Below are 19,946 nucleotides of genomic sequence, written 5' to 3'. Positions count from 1 at the left end.
AAAATCAGGATGAAGCAGAATTAGAGCAGCAGCGTTTTGAATGCGTTCCTCGTCAGCCAACTTGCGTATTACTTCCTGACTGATTTCCAGCAAGCGGATGTGATCTTGGACCGACCCTTGGTGAGGACGAAGTTGGTGCGTGACGGGCCCTTTCGGTAAACGCGAGAAGCCGGTGTCTATCAAGCCTTGACAATAACTTTCAAAAGCCTCCCCTAGGTGCTCACACTTTGCGTTAGAACTGTTGTGGAAAGGAGCCTCCAGCATCGAGGACTCACAGGGACCGCAATTGGGACTTGGCCCACCGTATAGTTCCAATCCGCCTGGATTCCGGTTCTAGAAGACTGAGCTGAAGTTAAGTCCAATGCAGAATCCTTGTTCGAGGGAACCGTCGGGTTCGACGCGATCGGCGCATCGGAAAAGTAGAGACTGCCATACGTTGGAAAGTCCAGGGATGCCATCTTTTTCATTGCTAACGAAAGCGCTTTGGTGCACAGCATGTGTTTGTGCGGATTCGTTTCGGACCACACTTTTGCAGCTGGACGCCTAATGCATGCTCTTGGATGATGTACTCTGCGCCGACTGGATTTGACGCATCGTCATTCCAGCCCAGGATTTTCGGGATTGGAAGCTCGACCTTCGTTTGTACTATATAGAACAGAACAAAAGTCAGTCAGTAGGACTTGTATATGAGGACTTATTCAGCAGGCTTACAATATGTCATCGTTGCGACTTCTGAGTTGGTCGCGGACCTTGGCGGGCTAGCAGTGCTTGTCGGTAATCTTGTGACAACACAGGACCCGTTGTCCATAGTTAACATAAAGACTCTACTAAAGCCACCTTCTTTCTTTTCCTGTCTAACGGCCTTCGTAGCCCCTGGGCATACACGAATAGCCTGGTCACAGAGCGCTGAGCAGTTAAACTGAATTTAACGAGAGCTTCGCTGAAGCTTATCCTGGTGCAGCCATCTTCCGCTAGTGTAAGCATAAACGCTATCAACTGTAGCCTAAAGTTACTAGAAATCTCCTCTTATTTTACTTCAGTGTAAATAGTGCTACTTGTGCTGAGGAGGGTCCTGCCTAGAGGAGAGACCGCGTTGGAAATGCATAGATGATAGCGGCAGTCTTAACCGCCGCCAGACACAAAGCACATAGCATAATGCCGATTGCCAATTGTTCAATTGTCTGGGGAATAGGCTCAAACCTTCCCAACCATCTACTGTTTCGGTCGCCCAGCTGCCCACGTGATGATGTGACGCAGCACTCCCCACATACTTGTTATGGTACTGTATGTACCTCGGTAAACGTTCCTCACAGATAGTCACGGTCAGGTTCGACAAAGAGATTCAATTGCATTGCAGCAACGAGGCCAAAATTTAAACAACCCAAAAAAAAACATACAACAGCCGGTGTTCGCTGGTCGTCACCGACCCAACTACTAATCTGCCGATTAACAGCTTGTCTATGGGGGAGCAGACGAGACCCCGAATTCTCTGTTATCTGTGGTCGTATGTACCAGGACGTTTGTAAAATTAACTTATGTTCGTTAGGCAGTAGGAAACAGCAGCACTAAAAAAGGAGAGACGCTTAGGATTGCTGCCTCCAGGATTCTCACAATAGCTCTAAAACTAGCTTATCAATACGGTCGTCGAACCCGTAACAATAGCCTTAAGCACTAGTATTATACTGGTTAGGTATATAAGGTAATTCGAATCGGAAGATAGAAAAACACAGGATAAAGATATAATAAGAGTATTTATGACGCTAGGAGCCTTCCTTATGGGCAGCGTCCTGGGTTAGACCCGGCTTGAAGGCCGCGTTGCGCCACCACGATAGGCTGGATCGCGGCCCGGCCCGCCAATGGTGTGGCTGGTGCGCGCAGGGGAGAGACAGAGACCGTGAGGATCTCTCCTTTTCATTCGTCAATTCTTTCTCTTTGTAATAAGATTGTTCAAACCCTCACAGAAAGGTCTAAATCTATGGTCTTGGCTGTTAGTTTTAGCATGATATCTTTGAACTTAGTGAGTACATCATGCTGTTTTGAGTCTTGTGGCCATCTATTCTAGCCTTCTAGGAAGACTGGGCTGTCCCTGCTTGTTCCTATCGATACTCTGAAGAGTTTGCAAAGCTGGATCTCCAGGCATGGAGCCGTTGCCATTATGTGCTGTCGTCTTCCTCGGTAGTAGACCGGCTTTCATTGGAGCCACCCCAAGTGGTGGGACGACTTTTTCCTCTCATCACGCCGCATAGTCACCAACATAGTCGTGGGCATATTCCTGGCGTGCCCTTTCACAAAAAGTGACGCTTAGTTTCGTGAATGCTACGCCAGCATCAGCGCTTACAGCTAAGATGTAGGTAACGAAGACAAGAAACTGTGGTGTGCGGGGTTTCGTCACAGCGAGAATGAGCATCGCTGTGGAAGCGGATAAGGCTGGGCTGGCAAACTCCTGACGGGCTGCTCAGAAGACACATTACCCTCAGTTCCATGTATAAACTGAATCATGCATGATTCCGAAATCAGTATGAGTATCACATTTCATAAACTGTCAATTATTTCCGACAGCCTCCGCCATGACACCGAGGGCTCCTTGCCGGACCAAGTGGCGCTATTCATCGCCAGCCCCGTCTTAAAATAAATACCTGATGAAACAGTCCCCTGACCTGTACTCGCAGGTGGTGCCACCACTACTTCATCGACGAAATGACTTACATGCAGCCGTTAGCCGCCGTGGCCTCTTCCCCGGAGTAGTAGCTGGCCAAAGGCGAGAGCCTTTTCAAAGCGGACATCCGACGGCTGCAGTATACCTTGCATGCGGCCGGGGTATTCTGCCTAGCTCGGTTGGTTCAGAACACGTTCAAAGCCTTGTCACCCATGTCACCTTCTGCGCCGTGATGGTGGTGGTGGTGATGGTGGAGTGCAGTTGGGGTTTGTCTGCAGACGCCCAACCACTCAACAGTGAGGCTGTTGATCTCGTTTGAGCAAGCTCCGCCCCTCAGATGACCCCGGCGACCCGATATAACCCCTGCGTGCGCGGTGGCGGCCAGACTTGGTGCAGTCAGTGGACGCAAGAGCAAGTACAAAATGGCTACTCTGCCGCGGCCAATCTTTCTTCGCCCCTCGGCCTCGCCGCACAATTCACTTGTATCTCTTTCTCCTCCCCACGCCAAGATCCCCACGCCAAGATCCCCACGCTAGGTATGGCGGCCATGTATAGCGCCACCGCTCTGAGCGAGCTCAACAGCCCTGAGGCGGTTGCTCTTCACAGCTTGATGGAGAGACTGAGCTCTTGCGGTGTAGGCGAAATTGTCGACATACCTCAGATGATAGTTGTCGGCCAACAAGCCGTAGGAAAGTCCTCTGTCCTTGAAGCCATCACCAGCGTCAAGTTTCCGACCTCAGCAGGGCTCTGCACGCGATTCGCAACAGAAATTATTCTCGGCCAAGCGCAGGAAGAAAGCGTCCATGTCACCATTCGATCTCACAAAAGCGAGCCGCAGCCGGCAAGGACTTTTGACGAATCAGGTCTTTCAAAGAAAGATCTGCCCGCTCTTATCGAAGAAGCTAAAAAATGCATGGGAATTACCGAAAACATGACCGGGTTTTCGCGGCATGTATTGTGTGTGCAAATAAGGGGCCCTGACGTCATTCCTCTCAGACTCGTCGACTTGCCTGGCATCTTCAATAATGAAATTGCAAGTCAGTCAGAAAAGGGAATTGAAATCGTCAACCAGCTCGTGGAGAGCTACATGGAACAGAAGAACAGCATTATTCTCGTCGTTGTGGAGGCCAAAACGGCTGTTGTCAACCACTACGCTCTCGCAAAGGTCAAAGACTTTGACCCCAAACGAGAGCGAACTATGGGTATAATCACCAAACCGGATCTCAAGCTAGGCGAGCACCTGCAGAAGGAGCATATCCAACTGGCGAAGAATAGGGAACCGAAACATACCTTGAAGCTTGGCTGGCACGTCCTGCGCAACAGAGCCGAGGACGAGGACGGCACGGGAATTCGAGACCAGATTGAAGACGCTTTTTTCAAGACGTCTCCCTGGAACAGCATCGTGGAGGAAGATCGAGGCATTCACAGTCTTCGAAGGAAGTTGAGCTCGGTTCTCTATAACCACATCCGCCGCGGCCTACCCAAAGTCATTGAAGACATTGAGACAAACCTAGCCAAGCGGCAGGCGGAAAAGGCCCAGCTTGGGGTAGCAAGACCCAAACTAGACGACAAGCGTGTGTTTCTGGCTGATATTGCCGAACAATTTCAACGACTTGTCAGGGATGCGATGAGGGGCAACTATGCCGATCAGTTTTTCGGCCAGCTGACCACACCGCTTTACCGTCTACGTGCCGACTTGAAGTGTTTCCATCGGGCCTTTGATTACACCATGATTACTAGAGGTCACAAGTTCGAAATAGACCCCTTCGAGGGGGAGGAAGAAGAAGAAGAGAGGAATCCAGTTGATTCCGTACCGGAGGCCCTTGTCGACTTCCTTGCAAGAAACCCCTACGACTTTGAAACCCCGGCCAAAAAGTCTCGCAAAGACATCAACGACTTGTTAGTTAAGCCTGTTGTGGCAAGTGAGGGTAGTGAACTGCCCGGTACTTGCAATAGCGAAGTGGCTGTTCATCTGTTTCAGCTGCAGTCTGGTCCCTGGAAGGACATTGCGCGATTTCATGTCGCATGTGTCATCCGTTTCGCAAGATTCTTTATCGAACGATTGTTTGTCCACATCATCGGCCAAGACGGCGAGCATCTGGATGCCATCATAAGCGAATACGTTGACCCGTTTTTCGAGAAGCACGAAACGATATTGGAGGCGAAGCTGGACGAATTACTCGCGCCTTATGCTAATGGGTATGCGGTACCATCAGACGCGGAATTTCGTCAGATAGTGTCGTGCTGGACAGTCAATCGCGTTGCTAAACGCTTGAGAAACCTTCAGGACAGCGTAGATGACACCGTAGCCCGTGATGGTCCCAGGAGAATCCGGCACGATTTTGTCTCCGCTGCGGAAGAACTGACCCAGATTGTTGACGGAGGATCCCTCGGCACGGAAAGGATTGTCAACATGATGCAGGCATACTATGAAGTTCGTATGGTCTGTATACCAGGGCTGACGACTGCATGCTAACATGGCGCAGATCTCTCGTCGCACGTTCTTGGACAACGTAACGAACCTGGCCGTTGAAGGCTGTCTGATCCAGCACTTGCCAAGCATATTCACTTCCAAGCAAGTCGCGGCGATGGATGAGTCTGAATTACACAAACTAGCTTCAGAATCAGGCGATGTGCAGTCCCGTAGAGACCAACTTTCGCAAGAAATTGATTCTCTCAAAAAGGGCATGGAACAGTGTCGGCGATGGCGGCCGCGTACAGAACTGGTAAATCCCACACGGCCAAAGAACACCAGTGGTAAGTCATGCTTCCAACTAGAACAGACGAAACTGAAGCGAAATGGCGCTAAACATTGCGCTTCGCTCCTCCGAGTATCATAGGTGCCGATACGCTTGAGAAGAACGGCCATGAGAGTCGTCGTGCGCAAGAGGTGGATGCAGACGCGCCTTCGAGCGGTGCAACACCGGCGGCGAAGAACTTTGGCTCGAAGCCTGCAGATCAGGCCGCCCAGGTTGGGAAAACCTCTCCCTGGCGTTTTACTACGGAATCAAATGCCACGGCGCAGTCTAAATTCCTTGGTCGCCAGACACCGCTATTCAACGACGGTCGAAACATGTCCAACCCCGACTCCCAAGGCTTGAATTCCGGCTCCCTACCGCAGACATCCTCCGGTGGTCTCTTTGGGTCTAAACCAGCCGCATTCAGCCCCAATTCTTCGTCATCATCGTCTGTCTTTGGCAACATGCCTGCGCAAAAAGCTCCTCCCCTCGGCGGCTTTGGTTCAACCGTTGATGGCCCTTTTGGCACAAGGATCCAGGCAACTAACACCACAGCTCCATCCTTTCCCGCCTTTGGAAATGGAAACGGCGCATCTAGGCTCTTTGGTGGCTCTACTGCTCAGCCCGGAGCTGGTGGCCCCGGCGCGCAGGTGTAAGGAGCCCTCTGCGTAGCAATCGGCGACAGTATTGGTCAACAAGGCTGATAGATCTGTCAGACACAACGCACCTTACTTTTGCGAAAATGAAATGCATTCATTGTATGGAGATATGGCTTTGCAATTCCATCACATTTGTATGTCCCACAAGTTCAAGGGTCAGTCACCAGAAGAGATGAGACTGAGGAACTATTTAGAGGTGGAATTTGGGCGCTTAGAAAAGCAGATTTAATATCTAGTCCAGATTTATACCTGATGAAACAACTTTTTATCAAGGAGAATTGCTCACGGCCGAGGTCGCAACTTTACGGAATGATTTCGTACTTTCACAAATCCATCACGCCGCGAGCAACCGGCTGAACAAGCGTTCGCCTCGTGATACATGAAATGCCTGTAGCCGCGCAGTGGCGTCTCGATACTACGGCGACTTCGGCATCGAAATGGGCAAAGAGATTACATAAATCAGCGACTAATAAACAATGTGGCTATCTAATCCTCTGAGCATTTTGTGCCTCGATGTCGTCAGAAAGAGATTCGACTCTCATCTGAGAGAAACAGCGCAGACTCCCACCGCATAGCATAGACCGGGAGCACTACCAAGTGATGGAAGGATCGTGAAACTATTTGCTAGACTGAATCCAACCACAATCTGGAGCTTAAATAGTCCATGCGCCAGCGGAATGGTCAGGCTTACCAGCTCCCAAGGCTTTTTTTTTTATTTTTATGTTTTGACGACTGATAATGTCTGCAAGGCAAGCAAAGTATTGCTTCATGTAGGCTATTTTTGGGCCCTGTCGTTGATTGCACTTGCCGGTTTACAAAGTTCACAGGGGCCAACGATATCTTTACCGGTACAAATGTACCAGACAGCGGGCAAGAAGATGTTAACCTTTCCAGACCAATTGGGTACCAAGCCCGCAAACATGCACGGTGACGACATGCCGCCCTATGTTTTGCCCCGCGTCCTTGCACCACAAATCGCTGTCTATCCTACGCGCACTCCCTTGCCTCTGAAGACGGCCGCGATAAAGCAATCTTAAGCATACGAGAAAAAAAAAGGCCTTCAGCTCGATGGCATGGGTGCTGCCTTGGCCGGCAGGTGGGGGTCTACGAGCTATTTTTGCAACCTCGTGGTTGCGGGTAGGGCATCGCGGACCTGGCTTGGCGAATAAGGAGCAGTGTGCCCGGTTCCTATTTACGTCTTTGACGGGGTTTTTTGACTTGTTATGGAAAGCATTATTGGGCTCCAATCGCCTCTTTGAGGAAAGCAGTGCGAGGCTTGCCTGTTAGTCCGTTCATGAACTCGTACTAGTACCCCATCTCCATCTGGGCGCCTACGGTCAAAGTGCATATTGTCGAAGAAAATTCGAAGGAAAACGCGATAAATCTTTTAATTTTGAATTTCTAGTTATTTTAAATCGCTATACTATTCATTCTCCTTGATAGGGCTCATGTAACCCCAACAGGGTGTCTATAGTGAGCCCAACCTCAGCGTCCAAACTCCCTCGTGGAGAAGACCTGCTTCGTATTCATCTGCTCTTTTTTTTACCCCCAATCTCCCCTTTTCCTTGTCGACTTCCGGCTGAAAAAGCTCCCGTCCACCCGTCCACGCGACTACAGTTTTGACACATGGGCCAAGCATGGGGTCAACGATGCAAAACAGCTGGGGAAGCTGACAGCTTCTAGGCCTTCCCCCGTATCGTGTACTACGTGTTGAGTCCAGCCACCACGAAACAGAAACCCAGCGCGTTTGGGCGGACTCGGACGTTGCACTTCTTTTTCACTCTCCGCCGCTTTACTTTCTTCTTCTTCTTCTTCACGAAAAGTACGCCGATGTCAACGTAGCGTGCAGGTTGGGGCTGAAACACGACGAGACCGGACGGGGGGGTCTCGTTTTGAAGTTGTATCGCATGATATAGCCCTACATAGATTTTTGGCCGAATTTGGGAAGATTTTGGCCCGTCGGCTGGCGATCCGGATGTGCGCTTCTAGTCCGGGCAAGTGATCTGCGCTGCTAAATTACAACCTGGCGCCGCGGGCTGTACAACTTGACATTCTGCAACAGTGTCCAACGCCGCCTAGTCTACGGGGTCTCGCAACTATCCTTCTGCGGCCTCTAATTGGTCTTTTCTTTTTTGCTTTTGGTTGCTCTTAGAAACACAGACTTTCGATCGGTAACCTGTGTCCTCACGGCTCTGCGATCGAGGGCCATCGCCCGAGTGGACTCTACAAATCGATAGTACCTCGTTTGATGCATGGGAACTGGCGAAGGAAGCAGGGCAGAACGAACGCTCTCACAACGGGGGTTGATAATGTCGTCAACGAGACGCTGTGATTAGTCGGGCGGTGGGCTGGCCTGCGCTCCCCGAACAGGCCGAGCAAAAGTGGTCATTCAATCAGAGAGCCACGCAATGTCATCCGCACTCGCCGGTCGCAAAACCATGGCTAAATCCTCTTTGCCAAGAAAACGCCCGTCTTCCTCCTCTACCTTTTCCTGGGTTCCAGGGCGAGCGGAGGGGGGTGTGGTTTATCCGCTCCGCCCTGCCCGGCTCCGTCGGGGCTGTCGTCTGCCAAGTTGCCCACGTTCCGCGGAGCTTTTGGCTGAAAGCCGACGGGAATCAAACGCAGTAAGAAGGAAGAACCAAGTTTGCGAAGCTACGTCCGTTTCCGGCAAGACGGTGCGAGGAAGAGGCCTTGCTGCGAGGCTACGACGGCCTGGGGAGTTAGTCCAGCCCTAGCAAACGTAGTGAAGTGGGTGAGAGGTTGACTGTCGCGAGCAGGGGCTTGCAAGGTTATATTCGTATACCCGTTCTTTTTTTTATTCGCTCCTCCTTGCAGGCCCCCTTTTTGCGGAGTGAAGAAGACAAAAGAGCTCACTCTGAGTAGAAGCATTGTAGTTTTTTTAGTTAATACAGAGAAGAAGGAGGCGTTTGCGTTGAAGACGTTGAAACTGGGAAACGGAAAACTGCCCTTTGTAGACTAGCGTGGAACTGGACCTTCCATTGTTCCGCGCCCCTCGGCGTTTTTTTTTCTCCCCTCCCCGCCCGCTTTGTGGCTTCGCCCTGTGGCTGCTGCTGCGCGGCGCTCGGGCGGCCGCAACGAACAAAAATCTCTAGATGGTGGTGGTCAGCGTGATAAAAATAGCAACAAAATCAGCCCATCTCGCATTATTCTTTTTGCGACCTAAAATCTATCTGCGCTGGCGGCGCAAAACTAACAAATGATCTTGATGGGGGGCAATGTTTGTGCGTAAAAAGAAACACACATAACTTTTTTGGCTGGTTGCGTTTTGTCTCACGGATCCCGGCAAGAGGGCAAAGCAAGGCCAAGGCCCGACACAGCCTCGTTGTCGGACCACCCAACCCATCCCCCAGCAAGCACAGCCCTAAAAAATGAAGAGAGAAGTGAGTCAGCGACCTGTCAAGGTGTTTGCTTTGTTGTTATCGGTTTCAAAGATTAATAGGCGCATAACGATGGATGTCTTGCGTCGGAATAAATAAAAATTATTTTGTAGGAATTAATTCACCACTCCCTGCCCCAAGATTCTAGAATCTTTCTCTCCCCCCTCATAATTCGGCGCTGTTATCATAACTACTGGTTATAGGGACCCCTGCTTTCGCCTCGACAGCCGACTACAGTGTGAGTTGTACAGTATCTAGGCTGAGTATGACGCGCGCTATTGTATTGTGCTCCTGTCTCAACCTGAACAAGATGGTTTTTTTTCTTCACAATTCACTTCTACTATGTCCTGCGTTTCGTTGTACAGCTGCACTTCTTTACCTGATTCGAGTTTTAAACTTTAGATTAAAGTCGTGCCACCGTTGTCTTCTGTCTTGGGAGTTGCCGACAAACTCGGCGTTTCCCTCTCCGACACCCGTTTCAACAACGGCTCATTCCACACCCGGTGCATGTCATCTGTTCCATTTCCTTCGTTTCACACCATCTACGGCAACTTCCAGACCCGATGGAACGCATTGAAAGAATAGGATCTAGCCAGCCCGTCGCCGGCCAAGCCGTCTCACAACCGTTATAGCCGGGCTCGTGTTAGTTGCTCCATGAAGCTTTCGTAAAAAGAGAAGAAAAAAAGGACATCTGCACGAGGTGGGCCGTGCAAAGGCCTGGATGACATCGCAGCCTGGGCCGGGTGGTGGAAATCAGGCAACGGACGCACGAATCAGACCCTCTCTCATATACACAGATGTGTAGGTAGCTCAATCCGATGTTACTATTTCTTTTGGTAGCAGGTTAGATCGTGCAAGAAGGCCCTCCCACCAACGGAACTTGCGACTTGTGGTGCTCTTGGCGAGCTTTCACGAGTACGCACAGGGCGAGGCGCGGGCAGCAGAGTGGTGCATGCGCGTCCGGGTGTAAGAAGTTTCAAACTCATCTGCACCAGCAACGCCAAGGAAAGAACTCCGCCTAACCGGCTACGAAAGAGTCGATGATAAGCTATGTATCGGTGGTCGCTCACTTGCAGGACTTGGCTGGGTTTGTACGTAATCACTTGTGCAGGAGTGACCCAATTGTTTGTGTAAGAAGAAAAAAAAAAAGCGAATGGCATTTTGGCATTGGGCCAAGTGGTATCTCAAGTCTATCGCTAGCTAACATGAAGAATCATAAAATGGGCATGTGTCGGGTAGAAGAAACAATGAAATAGACAAGAGAAGATGACATAGAATACTTTCAACAGTCGTGTTCAAATCGCCAACACGTCAAGCTCAAAATGTTCCTAACGCGCAGCGTTAAGAAAAAAGAAGTGAAGAAAAAAACAGGTACCGGCCGAAAAATCAGCGTTTCATTTCTCGTGTATGCATGCGTGAGCGAATCTTCGCATGTCCATGGCAGGGGGATGCTGGCTAGCTCGTGGCATCTGATTGGTCTCTTGCCCTGCAGTTAGGGTTGCGGCGCCATGGACCACGTCATAATGCATGGGCGGCGATGCTGACATCAGTCGTCGAGTCGGCATCGTAAATCGCAACAGGAGGCCAAAGAAGAAGAAAAAAGAGTCGTCGATTGTCGTGGTCAATCATGTCTCAGGCGGAAAGCGTTTCATTAAGATGAAAGTTTCCTTTTGTTTCGGTCGTCAGTCAGACTGGGCCACCAGGGCCCTGGAGGGACATGATTGAGACAGGGGCAGGCCTGCATGCAGTGCATGTCGATCCACTGCCTCTGCAGATATAAGGGCAACGACAGGTGAATTCATCCAAACATGGCAGGATGAGCCGGACATTGCATGCATAGCTCAGGCGTAGCATGGAGCGACAGCAGGGTGCAGACTGATGTGCTGGTTTAACCATGGACGGGTCGGTGCGATGTTCGGTCGTCCTCTACGGGCGCTGGAGGGCAGCAAACTTGTCGTGTAGTAGCTTGCTGGGAAGACGTGCGTCGCAACGGGTGAGTCTTGCTCACATCAAGTCGTATACGGTAATGCCCAGGTGCTTCGTATAAGGGGGACGATGCAGGCAGGTAAGGGATCGACGAGAGACACTTATTTGTAGCCGACCGCCTTGGCGCAGCGCTCGCAGTAGTAGAGGTTGTGGGAGATGCGGACCATGCCGGCCGTGGCAATGTCGTCGGTGCTGGTGGTCTCGACGGCGCGGGCGCAGCGCATGCAGCGCAGGACCTGGACCGAGGCGACGGGAGGGTGTGCGGCCGATTCCATGGTGAAGGCAGCCGAGGTGGTGGACGATGTGGCAGAGGAAGAGTCGGAGTCGCAGGCGGACGAGGTGGCCGAGGACGAGGATGCTGAACCGTACGAGGCAGAGCTGTCTCCCGCGGGCATGATGAGGGAGAGGCGAGGAAGGGAGGCGTGGCTGGCGAACTCGGGCATATGGACTATTTTGTAGTCGTCGGGCTGCTGTTTTTGTGGCACTTTAGGTGCGATGGAGATTGTTGTTGGCGAGGGGTGGCTGACAAGGCCGAAACTGGAGGCACCTTGACTTGGGTATGTCTGGGTGTGAGTGTGAGTCTGTCTTGTGTGTGGCTCAAGGAAGCACGGGTGCTTTCTGTTGTGTCGTCCCAAGGCTGTGTTGGCGTCGGAGCCAAAAAAAAAAAGTACCCAAGGTTTCAAACGCAGATTCGAGGTCGTCCCAGCGGGTTGGTTGTGCAACGTCGAGGAGACACGGCGCCAGAGAAAATAAAAATAAATCAAGTCGAAACAGCCAATAAAAAAGCTATTTGGCCGTTTGAAGCTGACTCGAGCGCCGTCGGGTTGACTGCGATATATTGGTAGGGCAGATGTTGGCGCCGAGAGGGGGGGCTGAGGCAGCTGGCGATACTGCTCTAGTTATACAATATCGGCTGTCTGTCGTTGGACGAACCGAGGTGGGCGGATTTTCCGGCTCTGGTCGTTTCTGTGGGAGAAAGGCAAGGAGAAGAGGGACCAGGGGCGTGTAAGGGATATATACTGCAAAAAAAAAAAAGAGTTGGGGGACAAGGCAGCAAAGTCGAACCACTTTTGGGCTGGAACAAGAGATGAGCAAGGATTGTGTTTTTGTTTTCCTTTCTTTCTTTCTTCCTTTGCAAGGGTATAATAATAATAATATGAATCTGGCAGGAAAATTGTGGGCAAGGATATAAAAATGTGGGAGGGATGAGGGAGAAATAGAGCGTAACTTTGATCAAGGGAGGTCAAGGGAGGGTGAGCGAGAGCGAGCAAGAGGAAGAGAGCGAGGATGAAGAAGAGGATGGTAATAAGATTGCAAGGGGGGTGTGATTTTTGGGATGGAGTGGGGGGTTGGCTGGGGAGGGTGTGAGGGGATGGAGCGATGGAGGGGTGTCGCACTTTCTTTTCTTTTTTTTTCTCTCTTTTTTTCAAGTCCGTTCCCCGTACCAAGTCTCGCCGGCTCCATCGCCTGGTGCATCGCCTGGCACCTGCTACAGGGCATCTCCAGGCGTTCCATGCCCTGAACTTCTGCAATCTTGGCAGCTCTTTCTTGGTGGCTACCAGCCAAACAGCTCCTTTTCTTCTCGTATCCCTCTTTCTCAACAATTGTGCTTGCAAGCACCAACACATCCAGATTCTTCTAAAAGAAGCTGTCTCATCACATCTTTTTTTCCTACTCTCCTTCTCAGTCTTGTTCTTGTTCTTGTTCTTCCCCTTCCCTGACCCCTCCTCAACTCGTAGTCGCCGTGATCCATCATGCCATGGAAGGACCGGCGGTCCACCACAGCCTGGAGCCAACCCATCGGCTCAGGCCGCTGTGACGCGGCATTGATGGTGCTTGTTCGGCCCTTGGGGGTGCCAAGCCAGCCCGTGTCCCAGGTACTTTTCCTAATCGTCTTGGCTATAGGCACCAGGAAAAAGCATAGAGTCCAATTGGTACCTAATTAATTATCATGCCAGCATTCGACGTGCGCCAAACAAGGTTCGCTGGGACTCTCGCAGGTAATGGTAGGCGCCTGAGCCAAGGTCTCCGTCGGCGCACCGTGAATTTACTGCAGCGCCCTCTCCGTTCCCACTGGATTTGCAGGCACTTGTTATGCATCTATCCAGTATTGTGCAGGTACCTAATTCGTACTGCACCTCATATTTAACTAATTTTCCATTTATTCGAGAATCTTCTTAATATTCCTTTTTCATCTTTATTTCATCTTATTTATTCTCGTATTTATGGCGCTTTCTTTATTGCGTTGTTGGTCTCGGTCGGCCTCTTCATTCAACTCCATCATGTAGACCTACGTTATGGCTCAATCACTGCATGTCACAACCTGCGACTCGTAAACCATGGCATACGACCTTGCGTCCTTGGCAAAAAATTGAAAGCCATTACAAACACGAAAATAGAAAACAAAATGCTGTAAAATATTATAGCCGCGCCTGCTCCCTGCACTACCTACAACATGCTTGGTCATCTGCCATCGCCCATTCGATCCTCGCACATCCGACTCATCACAGCCGGACTCAACCTCCTCACGGCCGAGACGGAACGTGTGCAGTCAACAGTCTCCCTAGCGCCCAATAACCCCGTACCGCTAACCAGTAGACCTGTGGCTGCCCATCGATCTCTAGTATGCGCCATCTCTCCCAGCGCAGTCTCGCCCTCCGGGCACCTGTACCCGTGGCGCGACTTGCCTGCCCATGCCATGCAACGCGATACACATCTGCCCATCATGCCAAACATCTGATCACGGAATGGGAATCGTGATGAACATTGACTTTCTTTGCTTTCCCATCTCGATGTCGACTTTTTTGTCAAATCCTCTTGATCGTTACCGCGATCGGACGCCTTGTAACTATTGGTGACAATCCGGAGCCCCTCCACGTCTAAGACGAAGGAGCTTCATGATTCACTTTCTGGGCTCGATTCAGCCCCCTCCCATCCCGTCCGGGAATCACCCCTCTGATAGCTATAGCTGGACTAATCAATTTGCGACGAGTTTTCAGTTAATCTTCTTTGGCGCAGCAGTGGCCAGCTTCGCTGCGGAAAGCTACGAATTAAGGTTTCCGCCAAAAGCATCGAGTACAGCTCTCCATGGTTCACAGCAAATGGCCGGCGGCGCCCACTTGACAAGAAACGGACGGTGATCAGCACGGCTTGCCTTTCTGGGCCATCCTGAAAGCCAAACCACGTTCGTCGCAAGCCCTCTCTTGTGCTGCTTCTCATGCTTTGTGGCGTTTGCCTTGGCCGGCACGCTTTTTGGTGCTGGAGGCTTGTGACCAACAAGCCTGCTGTTCAAGTTACTGGCAGTCGATAATATGCAGCCTTCGCCAGGAACTAATCACGCTGTCTCGCATACTCAGACGAGACGTTACCACCATGTCTTACCTTGGGCGCCAGCCGGACAAAAAAAAAAGGTGCTCCAAGACACGAGCACATGCCTGCCCGGCCAAGTCCGTGCGGTTGTGAATCTCTTGTCGTGTCTTGTCTTGTCACCATGAAACACCTCGCATCGGTGACATTTTGCGGCCATCGCGCCAAGACGTTTCTTTCGTTACACAGCAGTCGGGATAAATTTATGGTGACACGAAGAGGCCACGCATTCAATTCGTTTACCAGAGTCATGGGCGGGCGACACGTGCACGTAACACACCCTCGGTACAACACGTATTCGTAACAACCCTTGTTTAAGTGAAATAAAGGTGCAGAGCAAAGAGCAGCAGCACCGCAAAATGCAACTGCAACGAGCAAATGGGCTGTTTCCACATCGAGATGGGCTCGACCGTTTGACCTTGCAGGCGGGCATACCGTGAAGACGACGCCTTTTTCGCAACTCGCATTCTTGCAGACACAAGGGTGCTGTGGTTTGTTTGTGCTGCCCGTCACCCCAGCACATGCATGATACAATATCAAGACACATATATTACCCAAGACAATGCCGAAGGCGGAAGAGAAAAGACGGCTGCATCGGAAATTGCCTGCGACATCTGCTGATGCTACGTTTTTCTTCGCATGGTCCTGGGACTTTGAACAAGTTACAAATAACTCGTTAACGTTAGCTTATTAGTTAACTAGTGAGTTTGCAGGCAAGGCAAGCCAGAGGGCGAAAAAAAAGTCTTGGCATCAGGGCCTCGACTGGAAAGGACCGAGTGCTACAGTAGCGGCCAGGCTCGGGCTACTGCATTCGCTCCTTACTATTTACAAGGAGGCAGAGCCGGTCTTATATATGCTGGTATATTAAACAACGATTTATATAAAAAAGAAAATAACGTATAATTTGAGCTACTCGGCCGGATGGATATCAGGTGGGAAGCAGGGCTCGTTCGGTACGGCGGCCGACATGGTGAGCTCCGTCTCAGGCCCGGCGTGGAAGCTCTCGCCTGCAGGCAACGGTGATGCTACGACAACTTGCGAAAAGCCCTCACTTGACACGCCACGAGCATATGCACCGGAAGATGTGTGGCCACACACCTCCTCGAGGGCGCTGAGAACTTCACCCCAGCGGCACTTCTGACATGCCGCCACTGACCACAAGAAAGCTCAGCATCACCATAGTCTAGACGGCTCTTTTCTCTCCGCGGCAAGGCTGCTGGGGGAGGGGGTTTGAGCAGGAGCGCTCTCGGCGCAATAGTTAGCACCACGGGCAGTTGTTTTTAGGCGGGCAGCCAGGCAGCCTTGATGTCCAGCGAGGCAGAGTCTCTCTCTGCCGAGGCGGCTTACAGCGCCCCGAGTGCCGTCTTTTAGTTACACGAATAATCCCCCCCCCCCCTCCCCCCCAACCCTTTCTTAGTTGGCGTCCTCGGGAATAGCGAGATGGCCCGGAGCCGACGCCGGCCGTGCAGCTTCTTGTTTGGTGGCTGGCTGGCTGGCTGGCTGCTGGCTGGCTGTAAGGACTGTGCTTTGCATAGTTGCTTTTTCTTTCTCAACAGCATATTAGGCAGCCTTTAATGACTAATAATGGCCAAGTCCAAGAGGGAAATTTTAAAAATCGCCGCCCGTAGGAAAAAAAAAAAAAAAAAAACAAGGGAGATTTGAGGGGATCAAGTCAAGGCCTTCTCTGACTCATTTTGCGCTTATGCCCTCGATTCAACAAGGGGGACGCGCGTTGTTGACCATACTGCGGCGGGATGGGGATAGATGTTTGTGGCGGCCGCACCTAATCATGGCCAATAGGTGCCCAATTATGCGTAAAAACAGGAAATAGAAACAAGGTCACCGCTTTGGCGTCGGCATGAGATGTTGAGATGGAAAGGAGATTGAGGAAAAATTTTGCCCCCTGTTGATCGAGTTGCCTAGTTGTTCTAGAACAGACGGAAAATGATGCCCAACGACCCAACAAGGGCATTTTGATTCTCTCCTGTACGACCTCAATTCCCATGCAAAAGGAAAAGTCTTTTCAACTTGGCAAATTACCTGCAGCGACCAAAAAAAAAACCAGGCTATTTTTTAAATCAGAGGGTGTGGCCAGAAAGACGTGGAAAGCTGTGTGTGTGTTGTGCAGATGGGCTGGCTGTGTCGTGTGTTGCCCGCCCCAGCAGCGAGCTTCTCGCAGCAGACGCCTGGTGGATGCGATGCTGGACCAAGGTTGCTTACTGTTTCGCACACGGCAATCGTTTTTTACCAGTCCATTGGGCGGTGCCTGGACCCGGAAGCATCGGGCGGCCGCCGCCTGTGCGAAATCACTCGTTGGGCTGCGAGAAACAGCAGCGACAGCCAACGTCAACACTGGGGGCTTGCGGCGACCTCGATAGATGCATTGCCCCTGCTCATTTAGATATCCCGTTCGTGGAAAACGGGTGGCGCGGATCCAAAACGGAAGACCCGCGTCTAGAACCCCCCTTAACTACTTTGCTCCAGTCGTGCTCGCTTTCGTGTTAGTACATGCTTCTCGGGGTGTAAAAAACGGAGAAGTCCAAGCTACGCAAGCTTAGCCGCATCGGCGACCTCCTTTATCCTCAACTTCATCCAATCAATTTCGTCCGACTCCAAAATGGCCCCTGAACCTTCTTTCACTTCTTTGGGAAGTAAAAGCCTCTTTTGTCACACCATTCCTCAAGGCATTCTCCACCAGCCACGAGTTGTTCGTCCGTGTCGATGATGGGGACTGATGGGTGGGCTCCTCCGTTTTGAACTTCGTGGGCTGGCCAGTTTGGAACGGAGGCTGCGCTCGCAAGGGTGTTCCGTTTGAGAAGCTCAGGTATGTGAATGTATTATGCCGCGAAGGAGAAATCAGAAAAAGATGAAAGGAGGTACTTGGAATGTCACTGGTCTATGCGAGCCCTGGCTTATTCCTCGATGCGAACCCGCCGCCCCCTGTGCAAATCATGCTGCGGAAACAAAATGGCAGGATTGTGTTGGTTTCGGTGTTAATGGTGTCCCAAAAACGCAGAGCCAACACCCCGCATCACACAAATTTCATTCTTTGTCGCCGTCGTCTCTTTTTTCTCTCTAACTTTTGCCTTCTGCTAGGGAGACACGTGTACTACAGGTCGTTGAACAACCACTCTGTGCCCAAAAAACTTGGATGAAACGTCGAAAACCCCCAAAACGTACCTAGACGGCCCAATATCAGACGATCATCATGCCGCACATTGACGGGCCCCTCCCACCCTCCATCCTCCATTCAGCTGGTTCGGTTTTTGGCTCAAGAGCGACTCCCCCACAGCAACCAAACTTTCCACTAACTAACCCAACTACTGGATCACCACATGTTGTGCTGCTTGGCTTCAGCTTGCTCGCGCTGACTCTTTTCCACTTCTGGTTTGGGATGATCATCAAAGGGGGGAGCGGGGAGGGAGGGGGGGTTTCAACATGGATACAAAGTCGATTTCCACTGTACGACCCCTTCAATTACACCGCATTCGCCACGACGTCGGTCCTCGCCCCGCCCAAATTGAACCCTTTGTGCCTTGCAGGGGACTCATTCGTGCCATGCAACTCGCTAACCCATGATATTAGCACAGACGGCCTGCCATTGTTTCGATCTCTATACGAGTCAATAAATTAAACCTCTTCAACGCCTTTGCTTCATCAGAAACACGGTGGCGCCCTGTCGGCGGCCGGGGGCCCTGCAGAGCACACTACCCTTGTTTCAACTGCGTCTATCAAAGGGCATAATAATGGGAAAGTTGGCAGATTTCCCATGGGCAGGCCTCCGACCAACTGCATACTGATGCTTTATTTTTATTAATTATCCTGCATGGCGCATCCACACCGTCCAGAAGGCGGTTCGTTCCTCTTGACACATGTATGCATCTATGCGGGCGGGACTCGCTAACAAGATCGACGCGAACACCCTCCTTCCCTACCTATGTATGTAGGCACCTCCAGTACCTCCCTACTTCTGGCACTGTTAGACTATAACAACATGCTATATCTCCCTTTTTTTCTTGTGCCAGGTCCTGCAAATTAACCTACCATATTGGCAATGCCGCTTGGGGTTCAATTTTGTGGTCCTAGTTTGTGGCAAAGACCCTGGGGGCGTCCGGATTCTAGAACCCAGGTAATAATATCGAGCATTACGAGCTTATACTCGGCCCTCATATCAAAGACAACAACCTGGACAACACACGCGTGCGCGATATACCAATACCAATCACATATAGCCCAGGTCTACGCAAGTGATGTGCACGGCACGTTTCACATACATTCCTATACATTGATCCATTAATCAAAAAATGTATTTTAAGATGTTTTTTTTTTTTTTAAAAAAAAATAAAAAAGAACGTGGCTGACCAGCTCTCTTTTATCCTTTTTACGTTCGCGCCCCAAAGGCAAGTGCCAGCGCAAAAATAGAATTGAAAAGGGAAGAACCAATGAGAGTAGAAGAAAATGAGTTACAGGCAAAAGGGTATCCTGAGCGATCGCGGAGACGGCTTCACGCCGTTCTAGACAGAGATGGCGCTGGACTAAAGGAGATTTGGAGCTTGTCAACTTGGAGCCAAATGGACATTACCGCTGGCAACTTTCATATAGTATTACATTGCATGAAGCCCCCCTTTCATTCCGGGAGCTGTTAAAATAGCGACTAAATAGAAACAACAGACGAGGGCTTTTTTTTTCCCACTCAAATGTAGTTAGAAGCCAAAACAGTCCCCGTGGAATGTGTGCTAATCCTCCAAGGTGAAGGAAGGGGTCTAGAGCTTCTCCTCAAGTGGCAAATGCAGTTGTACCCCCCCCTCCAGATCCGGGGAGTGGTGGCCAGCCGTTTTGTTTTTTTAATATGAGGCGCAATTACACCGAAGAAGAACCCCAAGCCCTCAAAGAGTCCAGACCACGATGTCGGCTGTCTTTTTTCCTCGGGTGGTGGGCGCAGGCGCACGATACGGGTCAAGCGCGTGGCGCCTTGTGTGAGATTTGGGCGAAAGGCGCGGGCTAGAACCGGGTCTACGATGGCTGTTTTTTGACAGTTTACGGAGGAGGGGGGGGTTCCGGCCGGGTCGAGAGCTTGTTCGAGATTTGGCAGCTACTGTAAAACTGCTCCGTGCACCGAATTCCACGCAAAAGGTGGTAGGAG

The 19,946-nt window shown here is 51.0% G+C and overlaps 2 protein-coding genes across 2 annotated transcripts; one reads left to right on the top strand and one right to left on the bottom strand.

Moving 5' to 3' along the window:
* Positions 1–2,993: 2,993 nt before the first annotated feature.
* Positions 2,994–6,050, top strand: ISF_07979 (Dynamin, GTPase domain protein; the record flags this gene model as incomplete). The annotated part of the gene is made up of 3 exons (XM_018851582.1): positions 2,994–5,090; positions 5,143–5,413; positions 5,497–6,050. The coding sequence occupies 3 exons, from the start codon at positions 2,994–2,996 to the stop codon at positions 6,048–6,050; spliced, it is 2,922 nt and encodes a 973-aa protein (XP_018701321.1).
* Positions 6,051–11,538: 5,488 nt separating this feature from the next.
* ISF_07978 (hypothetical protein) lies at positions 11,539–11,832 on the bottom strand (the record flags this gene model as incomplete). Its single annotated transcript, XM_018851581.1, has 1 exon — positions 11,539–11,832. The coding sequence occupies one exon, from the start codon at positions 11,830–11,832 to the stop codon at positions 11,539–11,541; it is 294 nt and encodes a 97-aa protein (XP_018701320.1).
* Between the last annotated feature and the right edge of the window lie 8,114 nt (positions 11,833–19,946).

The sequence above is a fragment of the Cordyceps fumosorosea genome (assembly GCF_001636725.1).
Source record: "Cordyceps fumosorosea ARSEF 2679 chromosome Unknown scaffold_25, whole genome shotgun sequence".
NCBI classification, from domain to species: Eukaryota; Fungi; Ascomycota; class Sordariomycetes; order Hypocreales; family Cordycipitaceae; genus Cordyceps; species Cordyceps fumosorosea.
The sequence above is the reverse complement of the archived record's forward strand: the minus strand, read 5'-3'. Positions and strand labels throughout refer to the sequence as shown.